Source organism: Dermacentor albipictus, chromosome 5, assembly GCF_038994185.2.
Source record: "Dermacentor albipictus isolate Rhodes 1998 colony chromosome 5, USDA_Dalb.pri_finalv2, whole genome shotgun sequence".
In the NCBI taxonomy this organism is placed as follows: domain Eukaryota; kingdom Metazoa; phylum Arthropoda; class Arachnida; order Ixodida; family Ixodidae; genus Dermacentor; species Dermacentor albipictus.
In genome coordinates, this window is record NC_091825.1 from 153808642 (window position 1) to 153829402 (window position 20761).

Consider the following 20761-nt stretch of genomic DNA (forward strand, 5'->3'; position numbering starts at 1 on the left):
CTGTTAATATGCTTGACTGCAACATTTTACTTATCCTTCATGGCATAACACAGCCCCATTGCAGCGAAGCTGACTTAGAACACTAGGCTCATGGGATTCCTGCCGGCTCCAAAATAAATGTATAAGACTGGACCCGGTGGGTCTGGCCCAGTGTACGTGGTTCGCAGTAGAGTTTAATTGATGCACACTTTTCTTTGGGTGCTTCGCCAACTGCTCGGGCGAATCTTCATATGTTGTTGATGCTTCATAGCATCCGTGAACGTAATCAGAGGCATGGCAGCATCTGCGGCATTGCTCTCATTTGAGGTGGCAGCCAGCATTGTTGGCATGAGGAAATGCCTCCTCGATTATGGAAGTCCCACCTCATACAATAACCCATGAGACACCGGCAATCTAACAGCAGACACATAAGAAGTCTTTAATTAAGGGAAAATGAGACGTCCACCCAATTGTAGTTTCTACAAAGGAAACCCATACGGGTTCTTCGAAAGAAAAGCCTCACTGTTGATAAAAATTCGTCCTGTTCCGGCACTCGAACCCGGGACCACCGCCTTTCCGGGGCAGCTGCTCTACCATCAGAGCTAACCAGGCAGCTAGCAGGCAGCAGGGTGAAGTCGAATCTGTCAACAACTCGAAGCAAAGGCAAGGGTTTGATGTAATAGTTCTGCGGAAACCTGCATTGTGGAGAGAATTAATTTAGGGAAAATGAGACGTCCACCCTATCATAGCAATTGCTATAAAGGCAAGGAATAAAAGACCTGTAGGCCATTTTAGTACCAATTTGTTTTTTCAAGATTTATATTGAGGATCAAATGCATAAACTAGTACACTTGAGAAAGAGCAGACGATCTGCAACCATTGCCAGGCACATATAGAAAACTACACTTTGTGCTTTTCAAATTTTTTTGATGTAGCAAAAGCGAAAGAATTTGCTCCAGTTTATTAATAAATGGGCACCATAAAAAACGATGATCAGAGTATGTGATACATAGCTACTGTGCGGGGAAACAAAATTTAATTATATTTCTGCAGCACCTTTGGCTGTGCCCAAAGGGGCTGGAGATACAGAACAGGAGAGCAGAGTCGCATCTGCTGCTCGCTTCGGGCAGTCAGAAGCATCACTTTGTAAGTTCTACAGTTCCTCTACTGCTCCTCTATGATGTAAGTGTTCACCACGTAGGTATTCACTAATAGTTGACAATGGGGTGCTGATACTTCGTCCCGAACTGTAACAGGGGATATAAGACCTGCACAGAAAATGTTTGCACTTTCAAAGCTCCAAACAACCTTGAACACCTGAAATAAGAGGCATGAGCTATCGAAAGCGAAAACTGATAACAAGCAACTACATTGGCTAAATGTGTTTCCTCGGCGGAATGGTCAGCAGGCGTAAATACTACGCTGACGTTGGAGGCGCAGCCATCCTTGACCAGCCAAAAAAGTCCTTGTTGCTCCTTGGGGCAGAACTGGTCGATCCCTGTATCATGGCCCTTCGGCCAGCTTAGCGGGAGCATGTTTTGATAGCTGCTGTCTCGTTTCGCGACATGCATTGTGTTCAACTAGTGTACTTGAACCTTAACTACCTAATGCAAGGGCGGTACTCTGGCATCAAGTAGCCTTCTGCGAGCGGATGACAAGACCAACCCACACAGTCCCCACGTCGGACAGATCTGCTGCATCGTTTCGCCGAACCATCATGTGACCATACGTCGGGTGTCCAGCGAAGCACAGTTTGGTTGGCGTTCGGTAGACAGCACTGTCACAGCATCTGCCGCGGCGCTCCTGCGTGACATTATAAGAAAGTGGCTCAAAAATTCAATATTTATATCCTAAAATTCGCATTTGCCGGATAATTTGAACTTGACCAGTCTGCATGCATGCACCTGACAAATATGGTGACCCAATAATGACCCTTTAGTGGCTTTAAGTCATTTCTAAATTAGTTTTCTACTTTGAACACATAGGGTACACATTTCTTTTGGATGAGTTAAATAATGCTAAATGAATCAGCGGTGTGTTTTGGCAATTTTTCTGCATCTTGTTTAATTTCACCTGTTTGATAATTAGGTCAGTATCGTTGGTCCCATCAGGCTTGAATTAATGAAAGTACTGCATATGGCTGATAGTGCTCTTGGCACTATGCGAAAATCGTAAGCTTCACACAGCACCAATAATGCTGTTAGCCGTATATGTGGATGTGTCTAGCGCCGAGCCAGGTGAAATCTTGTTAAAGTGAAACTAGAGTAAATCCTTGTTATAGCGAAACTGATTTACTTGAATTATCGCATTATTCGAAATTTCTCCCAGTCCTGACTCCAAACGCCTGCATTATAAACCAGATTACTTGGAGCATACCGATAAGCTGCTCCACTGTGAATGGGCATATGTGCACTGACGGTGGCACTCAATGCCTTTTGCGCCTAGTGAAATGTTCCATGCTGGATGTCCAAGTGACTCTCTCCGTCGCCAGCCACGCCATTGCATCACCTATGCACCTTTTTCCTCCATGCTGCCCACACATTATCAGTGGTGAGTCGGTGCACACTCATGGCGGCGCTCATGGCCCCTCCTCACTGCATGCGCCTTCCTTTACTGCTTGCCCTCTCAATATGATCTTTTTGAGCGTGCCGATTGCGCTGTGCAGCATGCCGATCGTCGCTATTGCCAGATCCACAATTACAGGTATCGCGGGGCTGCACACCGCAATAAAGAGCAACTGTCATTTGTTGGTGCAAGTCAAAACAAAAAACCAAGAAAACCAAAGGTGAGGCTGGCAGCACGCAGCCTTTTGCATGTTTGTTTCTATGAAAATGGCGCGAATGCAACCACGTGACTCCACTCCACTGACTGCAAGCACGAAAAACCCCAGAACTCCTTACATGCCCTCGCCAGCTGGCTTGGTTGACAAGATAAAAGAATATCGCTACCTTTAAATTTATTCAGGGGTCTTATTTGTGCCGAGTGAGTGAGCAGCCCTATCTGTCGATGCGCCATTTTCCTCCACGTAGCACTTGTGCGTTATCAGTAATGAGTGGTGCCGTGGAGCTGTTGAAGTAGTGCACAATGAGACAGATAAATGTTACCTGGTGGCGCCTTTTGCGTGCCTGGCATGCCCAATGTCACGTAAACCAAGACTGTATTGGCCCTCTCCTGCAGTTTGCGCAAAGCGAATTGTGACGGAGAAATTCGATCTGGCTCCGTCGCGATTGAAAATGCGTGACTTGGCACTCGTATTAGATGTCCACAGAGTTATGCTATTTCAGCTCTATCTTTTTTAGCTTTTATGGAGTAATTGTTCTTATCGAATTACCGCTAATGTCGGGTTTTTTCGTCATCCATTTCAATTCTTTATAATGAGGGTTTACTGCATCTCCCAACGTGATTGCCGAAGAATATTGCCCCTGATTTTGTCGCTGTTCTTTCTTTCTGTGTTGCATATAGGAATTGGTTCACTCAGTCATTGTGGTATCCTTCTTTCATGGATTTTCTGGAATCTTGGGTAATGCTCGCCTTTGTGGCTCCATGTCATTTCTTCGCATCTTAGATAATCTTCAGCTTGTCTGCGAGCGACAGTGCTGTTTGTTTCCCCGACATTGTGCATTGCAGTTGCTGACACACCACTGAGGATGTACACGGACACGATTCAGTTCCTTGGCTCTCTGAGTGCTGTTCACTCTGATCACGACTGATGAAGAGAAAACATTGAGGACCCTCGTGATAGGAGCGCTGAGAGAAAATGTCAAGAGTGCGAAAGTGCAACAAAGACAGGTGGCGGTTGAGCAGTGTGTATAGGGGCAAGGGATAGAAACGAGACAGAGCCACAGGGCTATATTGTAACAGGGCAGTGGACATGGAGGAAGGGAAATAGGAACAATACTAGGAGGGAGCGTTCTGTAAGAAATTTGAAGACAAGTAATGTGGCTCAACGCTTTAACATCATGTCATGGTATGATTTAGCGTTTACGACCGTCATGCTACGGTGAGGAACCCACGCTCAGCACACGCTTGTCCGAAAAAAACAGTAAGAAGGACGGCGACGTGTGGCTGTTGTACTTGCGCATTACAACAAAGGCAAGGCTATAAATGTACACATTGCAAAAAACAGAGAAGTTGCACAAGCATGTAGAGAGGAAATGTGCAGAGAGTGGTTGGCGAAGCTAGCAAAACACCCAAACATCTGCATGTCAAATAAAACCTACTGGAAAGCAAGCACACTGGGCCTAGTCTGCAGAGCATGCTGCTGAGCAGAGGATTGCATGTCAGGCAGGCTTTATGAGAGAGAAAAGGTGATAGTATAGTGTACTTTAGCAAAAGGGATGGCTTCACAGATTTTGCTTGTGAAGGCTTGCTGCGTGACGCTATTCTCCCTCCTAGTTTATTCTTCTTTCTACAACCAGTCATCAAGCTTGTCGTATGATGGTCTCCAATTTTTTTTTTCCTCCATGGCAGCCAAGAACGCTGTGCTGGAACTGGCTGGACCCAGTTGGATCTCTCTGCATGCAAAAGTGCGCTCTCCCCCTCCTGACGGAGGGTACGGTGCAAGGTTCGCCGTTGGGTTCCTGGCTTCACACTGGTCGTTGTATGAGACGGGACATGCATAATCTTGGCTCATAAAAATGAGGCTTCTAATGCATTGTCTCTATGGAGAGTTTGCTGGGACTGTGCTAATCTGTCGTGAAGCCCGGGATGTTGCATAATTGGGGGACGCATTACTGGGGTTCCGCTCTACAACTTTGTCAAGTCTAATGTCATTCAGGATTTCATCAGAGTAAACTACACACAAAATATGGAAGCAAATAAAGAAGTTTGACTTGCTGCAATATCTTGTGTACTGGTGTAGCAATTTCACGTGATGATATTCTCACACAGCTGAAGTGGTCTCACAAACGCTAGAATTTTTGGCCGCCTTCTTGTGGCGACTGTTTATTGCATATCATTCTTAGCTCAAGAGAGGTGACTATTGTTGCCTCCACTGTTTTAGGCAGGTGGTGCATCTCATTACAACAGCGTGCTGTAGCTCGTTAGTGTGAAAAATGCTGTACACATTCCTTTAAATATACTGTGTGATTGTTGAATCAAACATGCTGCACTTAACTGTTACAATTAGTGCGAAATACAGCTGAATGTTTTGCACGTCCACGAAGTGGCTGAGTTCACAGGTGAAGTTGGTGCATTGAATGCCATACTGAATCTTGCGCACTTATGTATATCTTACGGCTGGAACTATACATGTAGACGAATTGCTTGTATAGCAGCATGCAGCTATAGGTCGACATGTCGAGTTTCAGTGAAAGAACGCTGTAGAAACAGCATGAAACATACATGTACGCAATGGAGCAGGTAACCTGCTACTGAAGCCTGCTTGTGTCTATTCCTCACAATGGCGGCTGAAAACTAGCATCATGTGTCTACAGCACAGGGTTGTCAGCATTGTGCAAATTCAATATAAAATGTACTTGAATGGGAAGGCTGGTTTCTATATGCAACAGGTGGTCATGTTTGGTTTATGCAGGTCACACTTTAGTGGTGCTCAACATGAGTCAGCAAAGCGACAGCAGTGACCTACTTGGTGGCTTCAAGCCTGTTGACATCAAGCTTCTGTTGTCCCCAGTTCGGGAGGCATTTGAGGAACTCTTTAATGCCACATTCTCACAGACTCAGAATGCGAAGTTCCTCAGCCACATCACTGTGAGTGGTGTCTCCTAGTCATTCTGTCTTTTTTTCTAATTAGCTCATTCCTGTTGCAACCTTAACTTTGTTGTTGTATGTTTAGTGTATGAAATTCAATACCACTTTCCTTGTGCAGCTTGCAGCAACATTACAGTAGCGTCTCCTTAATGTGAACTCTGGACCAGAAATTTGTTTTAATGAAAGAGAGTTTGAACGAAGGAGAGCACCTTTAAATCTAGCGCCCAATCAGTTGTGTGGGGCTTACATTGAAAAAGGTCATAGTCACTTAAGTATCCTTGCATGATTTGAAGGTGAAGGCATGAGGACTTGTCTAAGTTATCACCTTAAATTAAAACTTTACCTTAATCCACCTTGCTCTAAAGCCCATATTAATCCAATTTTGGGACTGGGTAAGATCTGACGCCGGGGCTGTTCATCGCGGCATTTCACAGTGCGAGCCGCAGTAGGTGCAGTGCCGGCAACGGTACTGCACAGCCAATAAAACTATGGACTATAAATAATTTATAAACTATAATAAACTATAAATAATTTATACAGCCAATAAAACTATGGACCTAATTTCGTGCAGTTATCCTACTGTTTTTCTATCGCTATCAATGCTTCGTTTTTCAGGTGAAAGTGCATCTTTTTTTTTCTTCCTGCTCCTTTTAAGCCGAATGGGAAAGAAGGGCACACGCTGCTTTGGTTGCTCCAGTCCGGTCTTAGCTTCCTGCGTGTCTTTCCTTGTTATATTTATGGCATGCGACATTATGATAGCTAGCAAAGCATCGAACCTTTGCCTTTGGCTTGGTTTTGTTCAAAATAACCATTGAACACTTCTGGGAGTCTGAATTTGTGGGAGTTCTTTCCTATTCAGATACATATGACTTTGTTAGGACCGATGGAGCAGTATAAATTACCTGTCAATTTGAATTAAGAGATTTCGAATTATTGGGATTTCACTGTATTTATTATTTATTTATTTGTGCTTTACCCACAGCACCAAAAAGGCATTACAGTGGTAGCGAGGAGGAGGGTTTCAATTTATAAAGCAATAGTAATATCAACAGAACTTCTTTCACGATACATAGAAACAAAGTTCAACAACATGAATAAATTAACATGGGCTACAAAAATAATATGCAAAAGAATAATAATAATATTAAAAGAACTTCCATTGAAATACATATATACAAAGTTCAAAAGTAGAAATGAATTAGCACGGGCTGCAAAAACAATACAAAAACAATTATAGACAGAACACTCACGGCATCAGAAGGCAGTCTATTCCAATCATTAATAGCTTTTGGACATAGGACATCTTCATCAAATCTGACTTTCAAGCAGGTTCACGGACTTTTAGCGAGTGGTCAACATAATGTCACTGATAATAGGGTTGCAATATATATCTCTCCTTTTGTATACCGACTGTGCCATGATAGATACTGTGGAAAAGATTCAAACAGAATCTTTTTTGTTGACTCTATAGGGTCTCCCACTTTAGTTCTTTCTGAACAATTGTCATACTGAAATTTACACCTTATTTTCTTGAAACATACTGAGCAGCTAAGCTAAATTCTGTATTCTCTCAAGCTTCTCTGTGCCACATGCTGTCGGAGGGTCCCATACCACACATTCTGTGTAGTTCACGTTTACAGCCCTCGGATCTTTCAAGCTATAGTAAGCATGAACCTTGATGAATACTCCTCAGCTTATTAAGCATCAGTATTGCAGTAACAATGGCACTATGTACACAAACCTGTGTTTCATGCAAAAGCTGTTGGAAAGCTCCACTCTGGATCAGTTTTCTCTTTGGTCGACTCTGGTTGACATGCTTTATTAAACTGAGCAATAGTACCCCGCCACCTGTGTTATGTGTAAACACAATTCTGGATAATTTGTAGATTTATTCTCTCAATTCATTTGAGCATACAATTTTTGAGCACTGTAGTGTTATATTTTGGTGGGGACACACATATTTATGCTTTATGTTGCTTCTTTACAGACTTGTTTTGCTGGGCGTCGGTGGCGTGACTTGTTTGATCTGATGTCTCACACCCAAAAGTCTGCTGTGTCAAAGCTTTCAAGTAAGATAATCTTATTTCAATAGGAATTGGATTGAACTGCCTTTGCTAACTTAAAGGGGCCCTGAACCACCCCTCGGGCTTGGTGAAAAGACAGTCCATGGATAGAACACACTGCTGTGAACATCTCAGCCAAATTTTGCAATCGTGTGCGGCGTGTGGGGCTTGCAAGTGGAGTGCGAAGTCACCTTTCTCTCAAACTTTCTTTCAAACAGAAGCCTGCTTATCACTCTTCTCTAGCTGCTTTCTATCGTAATAAAATGGATTTTCATACGCGGCTGCTATTGGCCAACAGCTGATGTCAATCAAGACGGGGGTTTGGATCAGTGCGCTTCTTCGTACTGTTACTGTGTATATTTGTTGACGAAGTTTAATAAACAGGCTAAAGTAAGGGAAAATCTTCTTTCGAATTTTGATAATGATTAGATAGTACCGGAAGAAGCCAACTATTGTCTGCTCATCATTGCCGCGACCACGGGTGTAAGCCCTACTTGGAAAAAAGCAAAGTGCTGGCTAAACATAGTTCACAGCTGACACGTGAAATCATTGAGGCAGATTTCAATAGGAAGTTTGGTAAATCATGCGTCAGTTCTCCTTCAATTGCACTTTCGTCTCGGGAAATGGCGTATCTTGACAGGGTTTGAATGGCAAGCATTCTGTGTGCTCTGTAGGTACGTGGCAATCATTACCAGCATTGCGAATGATGTTCCAGGTTTTTTGCCGATCATTCACATATTGCGCATGGTAGCACCCTATATATTTATTTATCCCTTCATGGCTTCATGACCGAACTGTTGTAAGACAGTGCCGTGTGTGTGTCGCTTTCGTGTGTCCTTGTCTTTTTTGCTCTAGATCCTTTTTTTCAATCAATCGCCAACAAGCCGAAGCTTCTTGCTAAATCGAGCTTATTAGTGGCAGAATGCACTCAAGCCCTGTCTTGCACAAAGTAAATGCGGTGCATACACACTACAATTGCATGTAGCTGTGGTCTGCTATGTAGCATTGATACCGTGGCCACCACGGGGTGCCATGTGAGTCTACTGGCTAAGCGCACTGCGGCTCACTGAGGACAAACGTGTTTGGCTTACGTTTGGCACGTCATAGGTGGCAAAATTGGAAGTAGTGGTGTCTGCGCTAACATCCAAAATTACATTTTTGAACTGTGTGTCACGGTGATGTTCATTAGGCGGAGCATGTGCCCGCGATGCTCCGCCTAATGAACGTCATCGTGACACACAGTTCAAAAATTGACGTTCATTAGGCGGAGCATTGCGGGCACACACCGTTTTGCCATATCTTTTGCAGTTCAAGGCATTGAAGAATGAGCGGAAGCATCGTGAAGTGTGTGTTTGATTGCCAATAGCTCCGCTTATGCTGAATGCATTGAAGTACTTTTTGTGGCAAAGCATTTCTGAAATAGCCTATTTTACCTTCAGATGTATTTCTCCACTTCCATAAAATGTGGTCCAGGGCCCCTTTAAGGCATTGTTGTAACTATAGTTTGTGGTGTTCTGTTATAGATTATATATTTTTTTAGAGCTTCTGGAGCTATTAAAATGTTTATGAAGAACTCTAATTAAAAAGAATAAAAAATTCTGGGGTTTTACATGCCGAAACCACAATATGATTATGAGGCACTTGGAGAGTGTTGGAGTAAGAAATTCTCTTGAACAACCTGCTTTGGCTACTTGAAATGTTTGATTGCAGTGGAAGTTCTTTCATGGAACTAGTTTTAACTTGATATTGATTCATTGAAATGCTGCACTAGCTGATTGCCATTCATTAGACCTACCAACATGTTTGTCTGCCAAGTGTGGTTTACTTGCTTCATTTCATGCACCACAGAGCCGGGCTGCAACAAGGGTCAGTTGGAACGCTGGCGTGCGCTTGGGGAGCAGTTGCGAAAAGCTGAGGCTCGAGCACGCCACGCTGAGAACAAGTTGACATTTGCTTTTGTTGAGGTGAGGTGCATTCCGAAGCTTGATTGTGTAAGCAGTAAACAAGGGCAGATGGGACAGATGCAGTTCTTTGTGCACCTTCTTCATGCATTAACTCTTTGTTAGGATGCATGGACTGACTCGATTGCAAGCAACACAGTGGAAATACATTATCAGTCTCTGGTCAGTGTGGATGACTGAACAGAATGATCACCAAGAAGCATTTTGTTCCCACATGCTCTCCTGTTATGGCACTTTGTTGAGTTGATTATAAGAGCTCTCAATGCTAGAAACATTTTGGAAATCAACAGTTTGCCTTTCCCAGTGGCACCACCCATTAGTTTATTGACACATGATGAGTGCATACTGAAGGTGTTTCACTTGCACAGTTCATTGCCTGAAAGACCTTCTATAGAGGATTTGAGGTTGCCAATGAATCTGACCTCTTCAGCTTGAGTTGTCATGCAGGTCATTGGTTTCTTATGTGCAGGGAGCCCTTGTAAGAGCTCTGAAGGAGGGTTCCTGGGTTCTGTTGGACGAAATCAACTTGGCCGAAGGAGAAGCTCTGGAGAGCTTGGCTCCTGTGCTGGATGGTAGCTCACTGGTGCTATTCGAGCGAGGGTACAGTGCAATTATGTTTTAATTAAACTTCTTCTGTTATTATGATATTTGTTTTTATGAATGTTGCATGTAAAGAATGTGTTAAGGAAAAGTTAACTCGCGCAATACACTTGAACCTTGTTGATACATTCTTGTTACATATGTTTTCCTGGCGCCAATGTTCGCAATCGAGACCACAAAAAATGACCCAATAGAGTTATGCTAATTTTTTAGAGGCTCATACGTTCCTGGAAAACACTATTTCGGCACCAATGTTCAGTGCACCGCCAAACTGCAATCATATTTCTATCGAACCTGGGCTGTCTGACCATGAACTTATTGTTGTATCGATCTAGTTGAATGTTACCCGCGCGCATGGCACGCCTGCGTCTACGATTGTGAAAAATTTTGTGGAGGCTGATGATGTGCGAATAACAGATTATCTTGATTCTTGCCTTTCTGAATTTGGCCAGAGTGATCTGTCCTGTTGAGCCGGACAAACCTTGTACTGACAGATGTGGACCCGGCCGATGTTGCGCCAATCTGAGATTTGCAGTGTTTGGGCACTGGGTGTCCGATCCTTGCGTCAGGCCGACATCAGGGAACGCTAGAAGTGACGAAGTTGGCTGCCGTATCAGCTGGGGTGACTGATCCATAGCGTGCTTGCGGCCCCTTTTGAACAGAAAACGGAAGTGAAACATGCGCCCGGGTGGCATCGAGCACGAGGGGCTTTGTAGTGCACATTGCATGTGGCACTGCGTGGGTCTCTACACTGAATATATAAAATATAAAAAAATGAAATAGCAGATATTTGGTTAGTGAATCAAATTATGCGGACGTTCACTATTTATTTATTCGAATCAGTGATATTCGAGTATTCGAACATCCCTACAATGTAGGCGTGGTGGGTGCTGTCTAGCATAAGAGTAATGGTGCATGTGTGATGGCAAGGTGACTTTTGAAAGCGGTGGTTATGTATCACAATTCATGTAATGTTAAATAGTAGGCCACCTCATAAATTTTGGCACGGGATTATTACAAATGCTTCTCTGGCTCTACATTTGATTTTAACCCCTTCACCGTTTTTTTATATCAACGAATTTCTCCACAAAACTGCTTATTTTTTTTATTCCTGATTTCGATTATTATTGCAATAAAAAGCATGTATTCGATCTTAAAAAAATATTTAAAGCAAACACGAAGTCAAAGTAGCATATTCAAGTTTATTGTTTCTCAGAAAAAAGAAAAGGAACTTTCTGCTGGTAATGAACAATAAAAATTAAAGAATGACCACAGCCACCGATTTCTTAACTCTTTCACTGAGTTGTGGTGACAAAAAGTTGATTGCTTCACCGAGGAAGCATTGGGACGGTGTGGTAAATCTCAAAACAAGGGATCACGCATAGCGGTTTGTTGCAGCTCTTGCACCAAAATCGTGTTTCCTTCCTAATTTTCCGGCCTTTGTCTCCTTGCTTTTTGCAGCAAATGAAGCATTTCCTGGTTGGAGTTGCCTTGTTTTCGGTTGGAGGGATGTAAGCTGGAAAGTGCCTCTCTTGAAGTCGTATGGGATCAAGTACGCCAGAAGGCCGGCCACGCTTTATCTTTCGCGCGGGGTCGAGGTACCTATTGAAGATTGCTTCAATAAGGGCGAGGCGGAAGTCGAGGTGGTTCATCTTCCCTCCTTCCTTTTGATACAAAACAAAGGAGTTAAATGTCAACTCATCAAGCAAGTGGCGAAAAATCTTCTTGTAATATATTTTCTGCCGTTTTCTGGGGACAGGGTAGTTCGCCAGCATCTGGTCTGACTTGTCGACACTGCCCATTGTGTGGTTGTAGTCCCGCACGATGCTTGGCTTTGTCACGTCCCTCCCTTTCGAGTCTTTGAACGTCTCCATGTTTGCGCTGTGCACAGTGCTCAGGACAGTCACTACTTTTTTGTCGCGCCATTGGAGGGCGACACACTTACCGCGCTGGTAAGCTTGGATCTCTCCCTTTTTCAGCTTCTGTGTGCGGAATTCGGGAGGCATGTCTTTTCTATTTGCTCTGACTGTGCCATAGACATCTGTGCGGTTCAGGAGGAGGAGGTCGACGAGCTCTGGTGACGTATAAAAATTATCTACGGTCAGGCAGTAGCCTTTGCCTAGCAAGGGCTCCAGAAGCTTCATCACCACTTTCGTTCCCATTGGAGACGTAGGGTCGACATTTGCTGGTGTGCCGAGGTTGGTGCCTTTTCCTGTGTAGATGATAACATCCCACACGTACCCCGATGACGCCTCACAAAGCATGAAAAATTTCAGGCCAAATCTGGCTCTCTTGAGGGGAATGTACTGTACCCAGCCAAGCCTTCCTTTGTAGAGCATAAGGCTTTCATCAATGGATATGTCTCGCTCCGGTACGTAGGCTGAGCGATAGTTCTTCAACAACCGAACCAGAAACGGCCATATCTTGTGCAGCTTCGGCTGCGGGTGACTGCTAAGGTCGCTGATACTGGAATTATCAGCAAAGTGCAGCATCCGCATCAGGAGCTGAAACCGGTTGCCACTCATCACCTCTCCGAAAATAGGTGTGAATAAGAGCTTGTTCCTGGACCAATACCAATCCTGTCGTGGCTTCTGCACAATTCCTTGCAACAGCAAGAGACCAAGAAACACCCACATCTCCTCCTCAGTCACCGGCACCCATTTTTTGACGCGGCTATGCTCACACGGACCGCAGCCCTTCACCTTCTCAGCAGCATTGCGGTTAGTTTCTTCGACCACCATTGAAATGAGTTCATCATCGAGGAAACGCTGAATATATTCAAGCAAGTCACCAGGCGAGCTTATAGTGAACGTCTTACCGGGAACTGCCAGAAAAGGAAACCGAGGAGGTCGTGTAGGAATGTTCGTGACGTCGATCTTCATCCACTGACGCGCGCTCGCAAAGTTCGCTTCCGAGCAATCATCTTCTTCATCAGAAGAGCTGCTGAGTACAACATCATCACTGTCATCCTCGCTCCCTGAAACAATGTACACATCAGTGTCTGAATCACCATCGTCTGACGAAGATGACGACGAAGAAAAGCGCCGTTTCCGAGAAGACGGGCCAGCAATACACGTGTCGCCTCCACTGGATGCCATTTTAAAACCAAGGTTGCCCTACGAAAAAAAAAGTTTACGCGGTTGAAGAAAAAGAAATTAAGCGGTCAGTGCTGCCATCTGTCGAGTAAAAATGCAAGCTACGCCACAAACGTGCGCCGCTCGTCCGAAACGCTGGAGGGAAGAACGTATTCAGCGCGGACGAGCTACACTCGTCCAAAACGGTTTGGGGACGGCCTGGCAAGGACGAGCACAGCTCGTCCAAAACGGTTAAGGGGTTAATGTATGTGCAGCTGTAATTTGATTGCTCCCCAACACATAATGTCCCATTTTGTGAGCACAGTAGTTGGAGTACATGAGACTACTGTGAACATCTGTTAATTTTACTCGTAGTTTTGGCAGAAATGCTTACTTACAGCTTATTTGAGGAGAACTCTTATTTCACGGCTTTCAGCGACCAATGCAAAAATGCCGTGTGATTAGGTGTTGGATAATGTGGAAAGGTCATTAGAGTTATGACATCTGCCTCTGTGTAGTGAGATATGGGGAATGTCCAGATAACTGCTTCATCAGTGACCTAGATTTTGAAGAAGCAAGCACCATTTAATAACTAAAGACACCCACTTCACAAATTGTGAGCACTACTTCCTATTCCAACTTTCGAAGTTAAAAAAAATAAAGATCAATGGTTTTTCCTCCCCTCTCCACCACTTCTTTCTAATTAGGTTTTATAAGGTTGCCAACATTTTTGCCGAAGGCTGCTAAATTCAGAGGAAGGTCACCAATAAGATGTGCACACTTAAACTACTTCATATTGTCAATGTCGTGCAAACCTTTCACACGGTCAGGAATGCAGAGGTTTGCACCTAGAGGACTGCTATCATTGCTAGAGTTGTCCGCGACATACTTGTTGAGTATTGTTGAGTTGTTGCTGAGAAGAAAGGAAAAGACAACACAATAGTACAAACACAAAGAGGCCACCTTTTGTACAATAATCTAGCTAGCTGAAATATGACCACGACTGTGCACTCCACAATTGAGGGTCTTCAAAGTTGTCTAATGACCTCATATGAAACCACAGTGTTGCAATGAGTTTGTGACATTATCCTTTGAGGTCACATCTTATAAACTTACAATACCGCACACCACATCAAATGCGGAACAATTATCAGCTTCCTCACTTTCTATACCAGTATACTGTCCTTTCCTCAGAGACTTCTGATACCTTTGTTTGATATATTTGGGGTTTCTGCATTAAGTGGTTGTAGGTGACTTGTACAGCTGGGCAAAAGAAACAGTACCTTGGCGTTTCTAAAGTTTGAGGTGTCTGTAGGTTAGCAAGGTGGTACTCATTACACTTAACTAAATACTGTGAACAGCTTTAATTCTTAAGTGGCTTATTATGTTAGGTTGTATGCTCACATTTACATTTTTCTATTCTTCTTAGCGACCAAGAGCCCTTGAAGAGGCACCCCGAATTTAGGTTGTTTGCATGCATGAACCCTGCCACAGATGTTGGCAAAAAGGACCTGCCTGCAGGCATTCGGAGCCGGTAAGTGAAAGGCCCTGGATTTTCACTTGCTTGTTAAGTGGTTAATAAAAATGAGTATTAGTACCTTGTAATTTTTGTGGCTTTGATTATACACTGGCATTTCTTCTTAGCTCTTGTATAAGTTTTGTAGGCTATGAAATGTTGAACATTCATGAACCTCCCCTGGTGATAGCCTTTATTCCATCTGCTTTGGGCCTTCCTTAATGAGCGGCCAATTGGCTGAGGTGCACAGCTGTAGAATTGTACAGCCAGATGTGTTTGTGTTGTGTTTGAATCATCTTTTTTAGGACAGCACTTCAAACACAATGCAACAAGCCAAGCTTAACCTGGACCTGCGTGCTCTATGAAATTGTCCAGAAAAAAAAAAAAACACTTCAAAGCAACTAACTTATGCGTGAAATGCAGCCTTGTTGCATTTTATTTTACCACCAGCTGGAAAGCTCATTAATGCTCATATTGTTCGATTCTGTACTTCAAATATCTAGTAACTGAGTATTGTTATGTGCTTTGTGTTCGGCAAATGCATAGTCCTACTTGTGCTGTGCCAATCTGGCAAATTTTCAAAGTTTATGAGTGGTCTGAGTGCAAATCACCAACAGACAATGAATTGCAAGCTTTTGCCATTCTTTCTTGATTGCTCATGCAGAGTTCACTGCTAAGCACTGGCTGCTGACAAGTGCAACACTTCTTATAAGCCAGCACAGGCTGAAAGTGCACATGATCTATGTTGATCACTTGCTAACAAAACATTGAAAAATGTGAGATGATGACAGGCAGTGTGATCAGCATTTGTATTACTTCTGGCTCGCATATAACTTCTAGTTTTTCCGTTTTTTCATGACCTTTGTTAATGGAAGTGGCTTCTAGAACAATGATCGAAACTTGTGCTTATGGTTGTTTGATAGGATCATTTTGCTGTTAGGCATAGCAGCTTAACAGCACTCTGAGATAGAAGAAATTGCCTTACTATAAAAAATATGGAATCAGTGAAATGAGATAATTTGAGAAGTAGCTGCAGCTTAGGATTGTTAAGACATATTGCAGCCTTTTGCAGAAGCAGCAATAGTATTTCATTTTGCTGTTCACATTTTCAAGGAGATATGTAATTGAACTTAAAATGGCTGCTGAGTGAAAAGGGCCATGGAGGTACAGATGCATCAAATTACCGTTTCTTAAATGAAAACACGAACTAGTCCAAACGCTATAAAACTGAAACAAAGTGACCTAAGAAAGAGAAACGTCATATAGAAAGGCTGGGAGGCTTACCAGAGATGTAGTTTTGATCGGCTACTCTGCACAAGTGGGAGGGGGTAAGGGAATAGAAAGACAGGCGAGGAGCACAAACGACGTATAGTCATTATTTCATTATGTCATGGGGAAATGCAGTCTACGCTTGTTACAACAGACCCGCGTACAACAGGCCCGCGTACAACAGACTTGCGTACAACAGACTCACTTACAACAGACTGCCGGATATAATGGACCATATTTCAACCTTAGTTTGCTCTACCTATTTTAATAATACAACGAAGTTTGTTTTTAATTGACCAAGCTACAACGGATTACCAGCTATAGCAGACGAAATTAACGGCAATTTTTGTCAAAATCGGGCATATAGAACAGACTTTGGCCATGCCGACACAGGCTGGCAACTGACTCGCGAGGGTCAGCCGACGATCGCGGCTCAATATTGTGCACACGATGTGGGGAGGGAGGGAGGCGGGGTGAAAGCGCGCTTTCTGTTGCGCGCGAGGCATGGGGGGGGGGAGTTTCGAATTGTCATCGAGTGCTGAAGACGACGGAAGGTGTGGAATACAGAGATAAGGCTACTAATGAAAGTGAATGCCACTGGTCTTCTTCTTGTTCTTTTTTCTTTTGTGCTTTTTTTCATTCTGTTTTGTTTTGAGGAGCAGGGGGCTGAGGGTATGCATGCCAGTAGAGTCAAGGCAGAGTGACATAGGTCACCTTGGCTACAGGAATGCGACTGGCACATCGGCATGGCTGCTTTGTTGGCCTGACAACAGCCGGTGCCTGGCACCACCAGTGCACTGGGAATTGTGTAGTGTCTGAATTGTTTGTATCAAGCACCTTAGGGTTCTCAACAGTTGGAACTTAGCACGTTGTAATGTAATGTCTTTTCGAAAATTCATATACTGAAATTTGTACCAGGCGTGATCGTGTCACTGAGATTCTTCTGTATTAAGATAGTTTCAGCTTTTAGTAGAAAGAGAGAAAAATCATGCATCTAACTAGGGCTAAAAAGTAGGAATACGCTTATGGGTGAGTAGGGTCACTATATTGCAGCAATGCCTTTTTCAGTGTTAATGCATTTTTGTGCTTCGTCAGTGGCCAGAATGACGCTCTGCCCGCATTATCAATGGCATCAGCCAGCCGTGAGCAATGGTTGATAAGACTGGCATAAAATAGAGTAGAAGGGATCGCTCAAGATTGCAGCCCAGGACTGGCCTCTGTAGAAAATATGAGAAAAGAAAGTGTGAAAAGGAAGGTAGTTAGGAAGTGTTTTTGTGTGACAGCTTCACGGAGGTGTACCTGGAGGAGCCCTTGGAGGAGGGTGATCTGGAGCTGGTGGCAGCTGCCTATCTGGGTAGCAGTGGGTCACCACCACTAAGTGCTTGTGTGTCTCTCTACCTGAATTTGAGGAAAGCTGCTCAGGAGAGCCTGACTGACGGCACAGGCAGCCGCCCCCACTACAGCCTGCGGACACTGTGCCGTGCCCTGCGCCATGCCGCCCCCGACCCCTGCAGTAGTTGGCCGCACTCACTCTACCAGGTCTGTACTGCAGGAGAGTTGCTTGCTTCCTTTAGCTGCACTTTTCAGAGTGGTTTTTACCCCGCTGTGCCACGCTGTGTGTTGCATAAATAGGATCACCAAGTGCACATGACTTTTTCAGCTAAGCAGTTGGCTGATTTCAGCTCAGATTTTTCACTTTTTGCAGTGGGTTCAGTTTATTACCACATTTGGAAGCATTACTTGTGTCATTAACAATAGCGCCAAAGTATGTGCATAATTTGTGGTGACACCGCTGCAATATTCATGCAGAAATCATTGAAGATGGTTATCTAAGTTGCTAATAGTTTGGCCTTCATTCACCCGCCGCGGTTGCTTAGTGGCTATGGTGTTCGACTGCCAAGCATGGGACGTCGCGGAATCGAATCCCGGCCGTGGCGACCGCATTTTGATGGGGGTGAAATGCGAAAATACCCGTGTACTTTTAGATTTAGGTGCATGTTAAAGAACCCCAGGTGGTCAAAATTTCTGGAGTCCCCCACTATGGCATGCCTTATAATCCGATTGTGGTTTTGGCACGTAAAAACACTTAATTTAATATATTGGGAGGGGGTGCCTGCATTCAATGGACTATGTTCTCTTTGTTCTTGTTCTGTGAAGGTAAATGATGGCATGCTTTCTCAATGTGTAAATGACAGTGCTTTTTAATTTCTCATGGGTGAGGCAATCATTACATCAAACTACTCATCCACACAATCTGTCTCGTCTTTTGGTGGGCCTCCCATTGATGTCAGTTCATCGTACTCACCACCGAGAGCTGTAGCTGTATTGCTGGCACATGTTGCAGTGCACAAAGTGGCACGGGAAAGCAAAAGGTTCCGAGTGTTTTTGTATTTATCGAGAGTTTCTCACTTAAACCCAATGGCTTCGATATTAAAAATAACATGCTGAACCATATACATAGGTAATCTAAGCTTGTGTGTTGGTGCTACTTTGGTTATTCTTGTCTCACTTGCATGACATTCAGTCTAGACATTTTGTTTGCATTACTATCGCCTTAATTTTTGATGAAATCCTTTTTAAACATGCTAATACACAACATGGAGGCCATTCTTGTCTACTGTAGAACCTCACTCATACGTTTTGTAAAGAACGCGAGAAAAAGCTCGCTAACTGGCAAAATGTATGATTGGAAGCCATTAAAAAAAAATGATAGGCTCAACTGTAGTTGGACACCTACATTATGCAAAGTATTGCGTAAATCATTGTGGCACCAGATGCACGTTGTCATTTTTATGACTTTGGCTTGCTTACATTTGTGCTCCTCAAAATCGGCCTAGGTCAGCAGCTTCTTCGAGCGGAGAATCTTTGCAAAAAGTTTTGACGTGCCCACTTGGTGAGAGTCGTAGCACGAGATGCTGCCATGTGTCGAGCTGGTAGGGCTCAGACGACAGGAGATGTGCTTTGTTGTTTTCCTATTGCGGGGGGTTTTAAGACTGCTACAGCTATCCAAAACAAAATTGAGCTGGCGAGCAATGCCAGAAGACAATGCCATCAAAGGAGGAGACATGATGTTCACTTCGCGTTGCCCTGCAGCAGGGAACAGCAGCACATTTTGGTGATGGCCTATTAAAAGCGTGCAGTATGCTGCCAACTGCACTAAGGCCCATGTGCTGTGAAACAGGTAAGTGAAGATGCTTGTCGCAATAGGGTTGGCAGTGATAGCTGTGAATGCGGTGTGTGAGGACCAGGGAGGAGACTTGCTTGTACTGGAATAAGAAACTTAGTGCGTACCAGCATTTAGATATGAGGTGGGCAGGCAAGTATTGCGGGGATGCTGCTGTGGTGGGCAGCTACGGCTTTCGACCACACATGCCTCAACCGTTTTCTTTTTTTACATGGGATCTAGTGCCGGAAAGGGTATCATATGTTTACTGTTTCGTGATCTACTGAACCTTGGTGTCGAAAGAGCGTGTTTTCCGTGAACGTACGAACTGGTAAAAAATAAGCGTAACTGTATTAGGTCATTTTACATGTTCTCAATCGTGAAGTTCAGTGCCCGGAAATTGTGCTTAACGGCATCGTATCAACGGGGTTCTCTTGTACTAATATGTGTGTAGCGATTCAGTTGATTCATTCATTCAACATTCATCGTGAGGCCATGGATAAGCACGTTCATGGGAATAAAGATTGTCAGGGAGGCGGGACTGTCTCTGTCCTTTGGACAGGTAAATTGCTGCTAGCAAGATGAACTAACTCCCCCATATCGAGCTGGCAGGACGCAAGGAATTGCTGCCTTATGTGGCATGCTTATTTCTTTCTAGTGTGATAATATCTCTGCAACATCCACTTCAACATAGATAGTAACAGTTACTTTGTAATAGTCACTAAATTTCAGTAGCTAAAAATGTAGGCACGCCTTTTATAACAAAAATACGCCTTCATTTATGCTACTCACCAGGGTATCTTCATTCACTGATGCTGTGCCCTTTTGAAACTTGTAAAAAATCTAGCTGTTGTGTGTCTGTTGCCTAGCGATACATATTTACTTAGCAGCCAGAATACAGTTGAAACAAGCTTTTTCTTTGGTTCTCAATTGCTCCACAGGGCTTCTGTCTGAGCTTTCTGACATCCCTGGACCGCAGCTCTCATGCTGCAGTGGAGTGTATGATCCGCAAGACTCTGCTCAACTCCAAAGTGCCTCGGTCTCCACAAGCACCCTCTGGTGTGAAGGCAGTGCAGCTTGAGGGCTACTGGGTGCCCACTGGTCCACTGGAGCCCCACAATCCCCCTGGCTATGTGCTGACGTCCACCGTGCGAAACAACCTGCGTGACCTGGCGAGGGCAGCATCCTGTGGTCGTCACCCTGTGCTCTTGCAGGGTGAGACGGCTGCAGGAAAAACCAGTCTTGTGCGCTGGCTTGCAGCTCGCACGGGACATGTCTGCGTTCGTGTCAACAACCACGAACATACTGATCTTGAGGTAAGCTAGCATAAAGATTGAATATTGAACTTGAAAAAAAAAAAAGGATTGGTTATATATATAATCTAATTCATATAGAACTGTTGAATAATTGGATTACCATGCATAAAA

The 20761-nt window shown here is 43.9% G+C and overlaps 2 protein-coding genes across 5 annotated transcripts in view; one reads left to right on the forward strand and one right to left on the reverse strand.

Moving 5' to 3' along the window:
* The window catches only part of LOC135902333 (midasin), a 369755-nt gene that overhangs the window by 46100 nt on the left and 302894 nt on the right, over window positions 1-20761 (forward strand). For all 4 annotated transcript variants that reach the window (XM_065432311.1, XM_065432313.1, XM_065432314.1 and 1 more), the window contains exons 10-16: window positions 5513-5688; window positions 7676-7757; window positions 9600-9715; window positions 10182-10312; window positions 14816-14920; window positions 17455-17710; window positions 20276-20650. In XM_065432311.1, the coding sequence (XP_065288383.1) occupies window positions 5513-5688; window positions 7676-7757; window positions 9600-9715; window positions 10182-10312; window positions 14816-14920; window positions 17455-17710; window positions 20276-20650 (1241 nt within the window). The remainder of the gene's footprint in view (window positions 1-5512; window positions 5689-7675; window positions 7758-9599; window positions 9716-10181; window positions 10313-14815; window positions 14921-17454; window positions 17711-20275; window positions 20651-20761) is intronic.
* Window positions 11495-13640, reverse strand: LOC135902384 (piggyBac transposable element-derived protein 4-like). The gene has a single exon (XM_065432396.2). The coding sequence runs from the start codon at window positions 13408-13410 to the stop codon at window positions 11641-11643; it is 1770 nt and encodes a 589-aa protein (XP_065288468.1). The 5' UTR covers window positions 13411-13640; the 3' UTR covers window positions 11495-11640.

Excerpts from the sequence above, each read along its gene's own strand:
- LOC135902384 (XM_065432396.2), bottom strand. The coding sequence starts at position 13,410 with ATGGCATCCAGTGGAGGCGACACGTGTATTGCTGGCCCGTCTTCTCGG.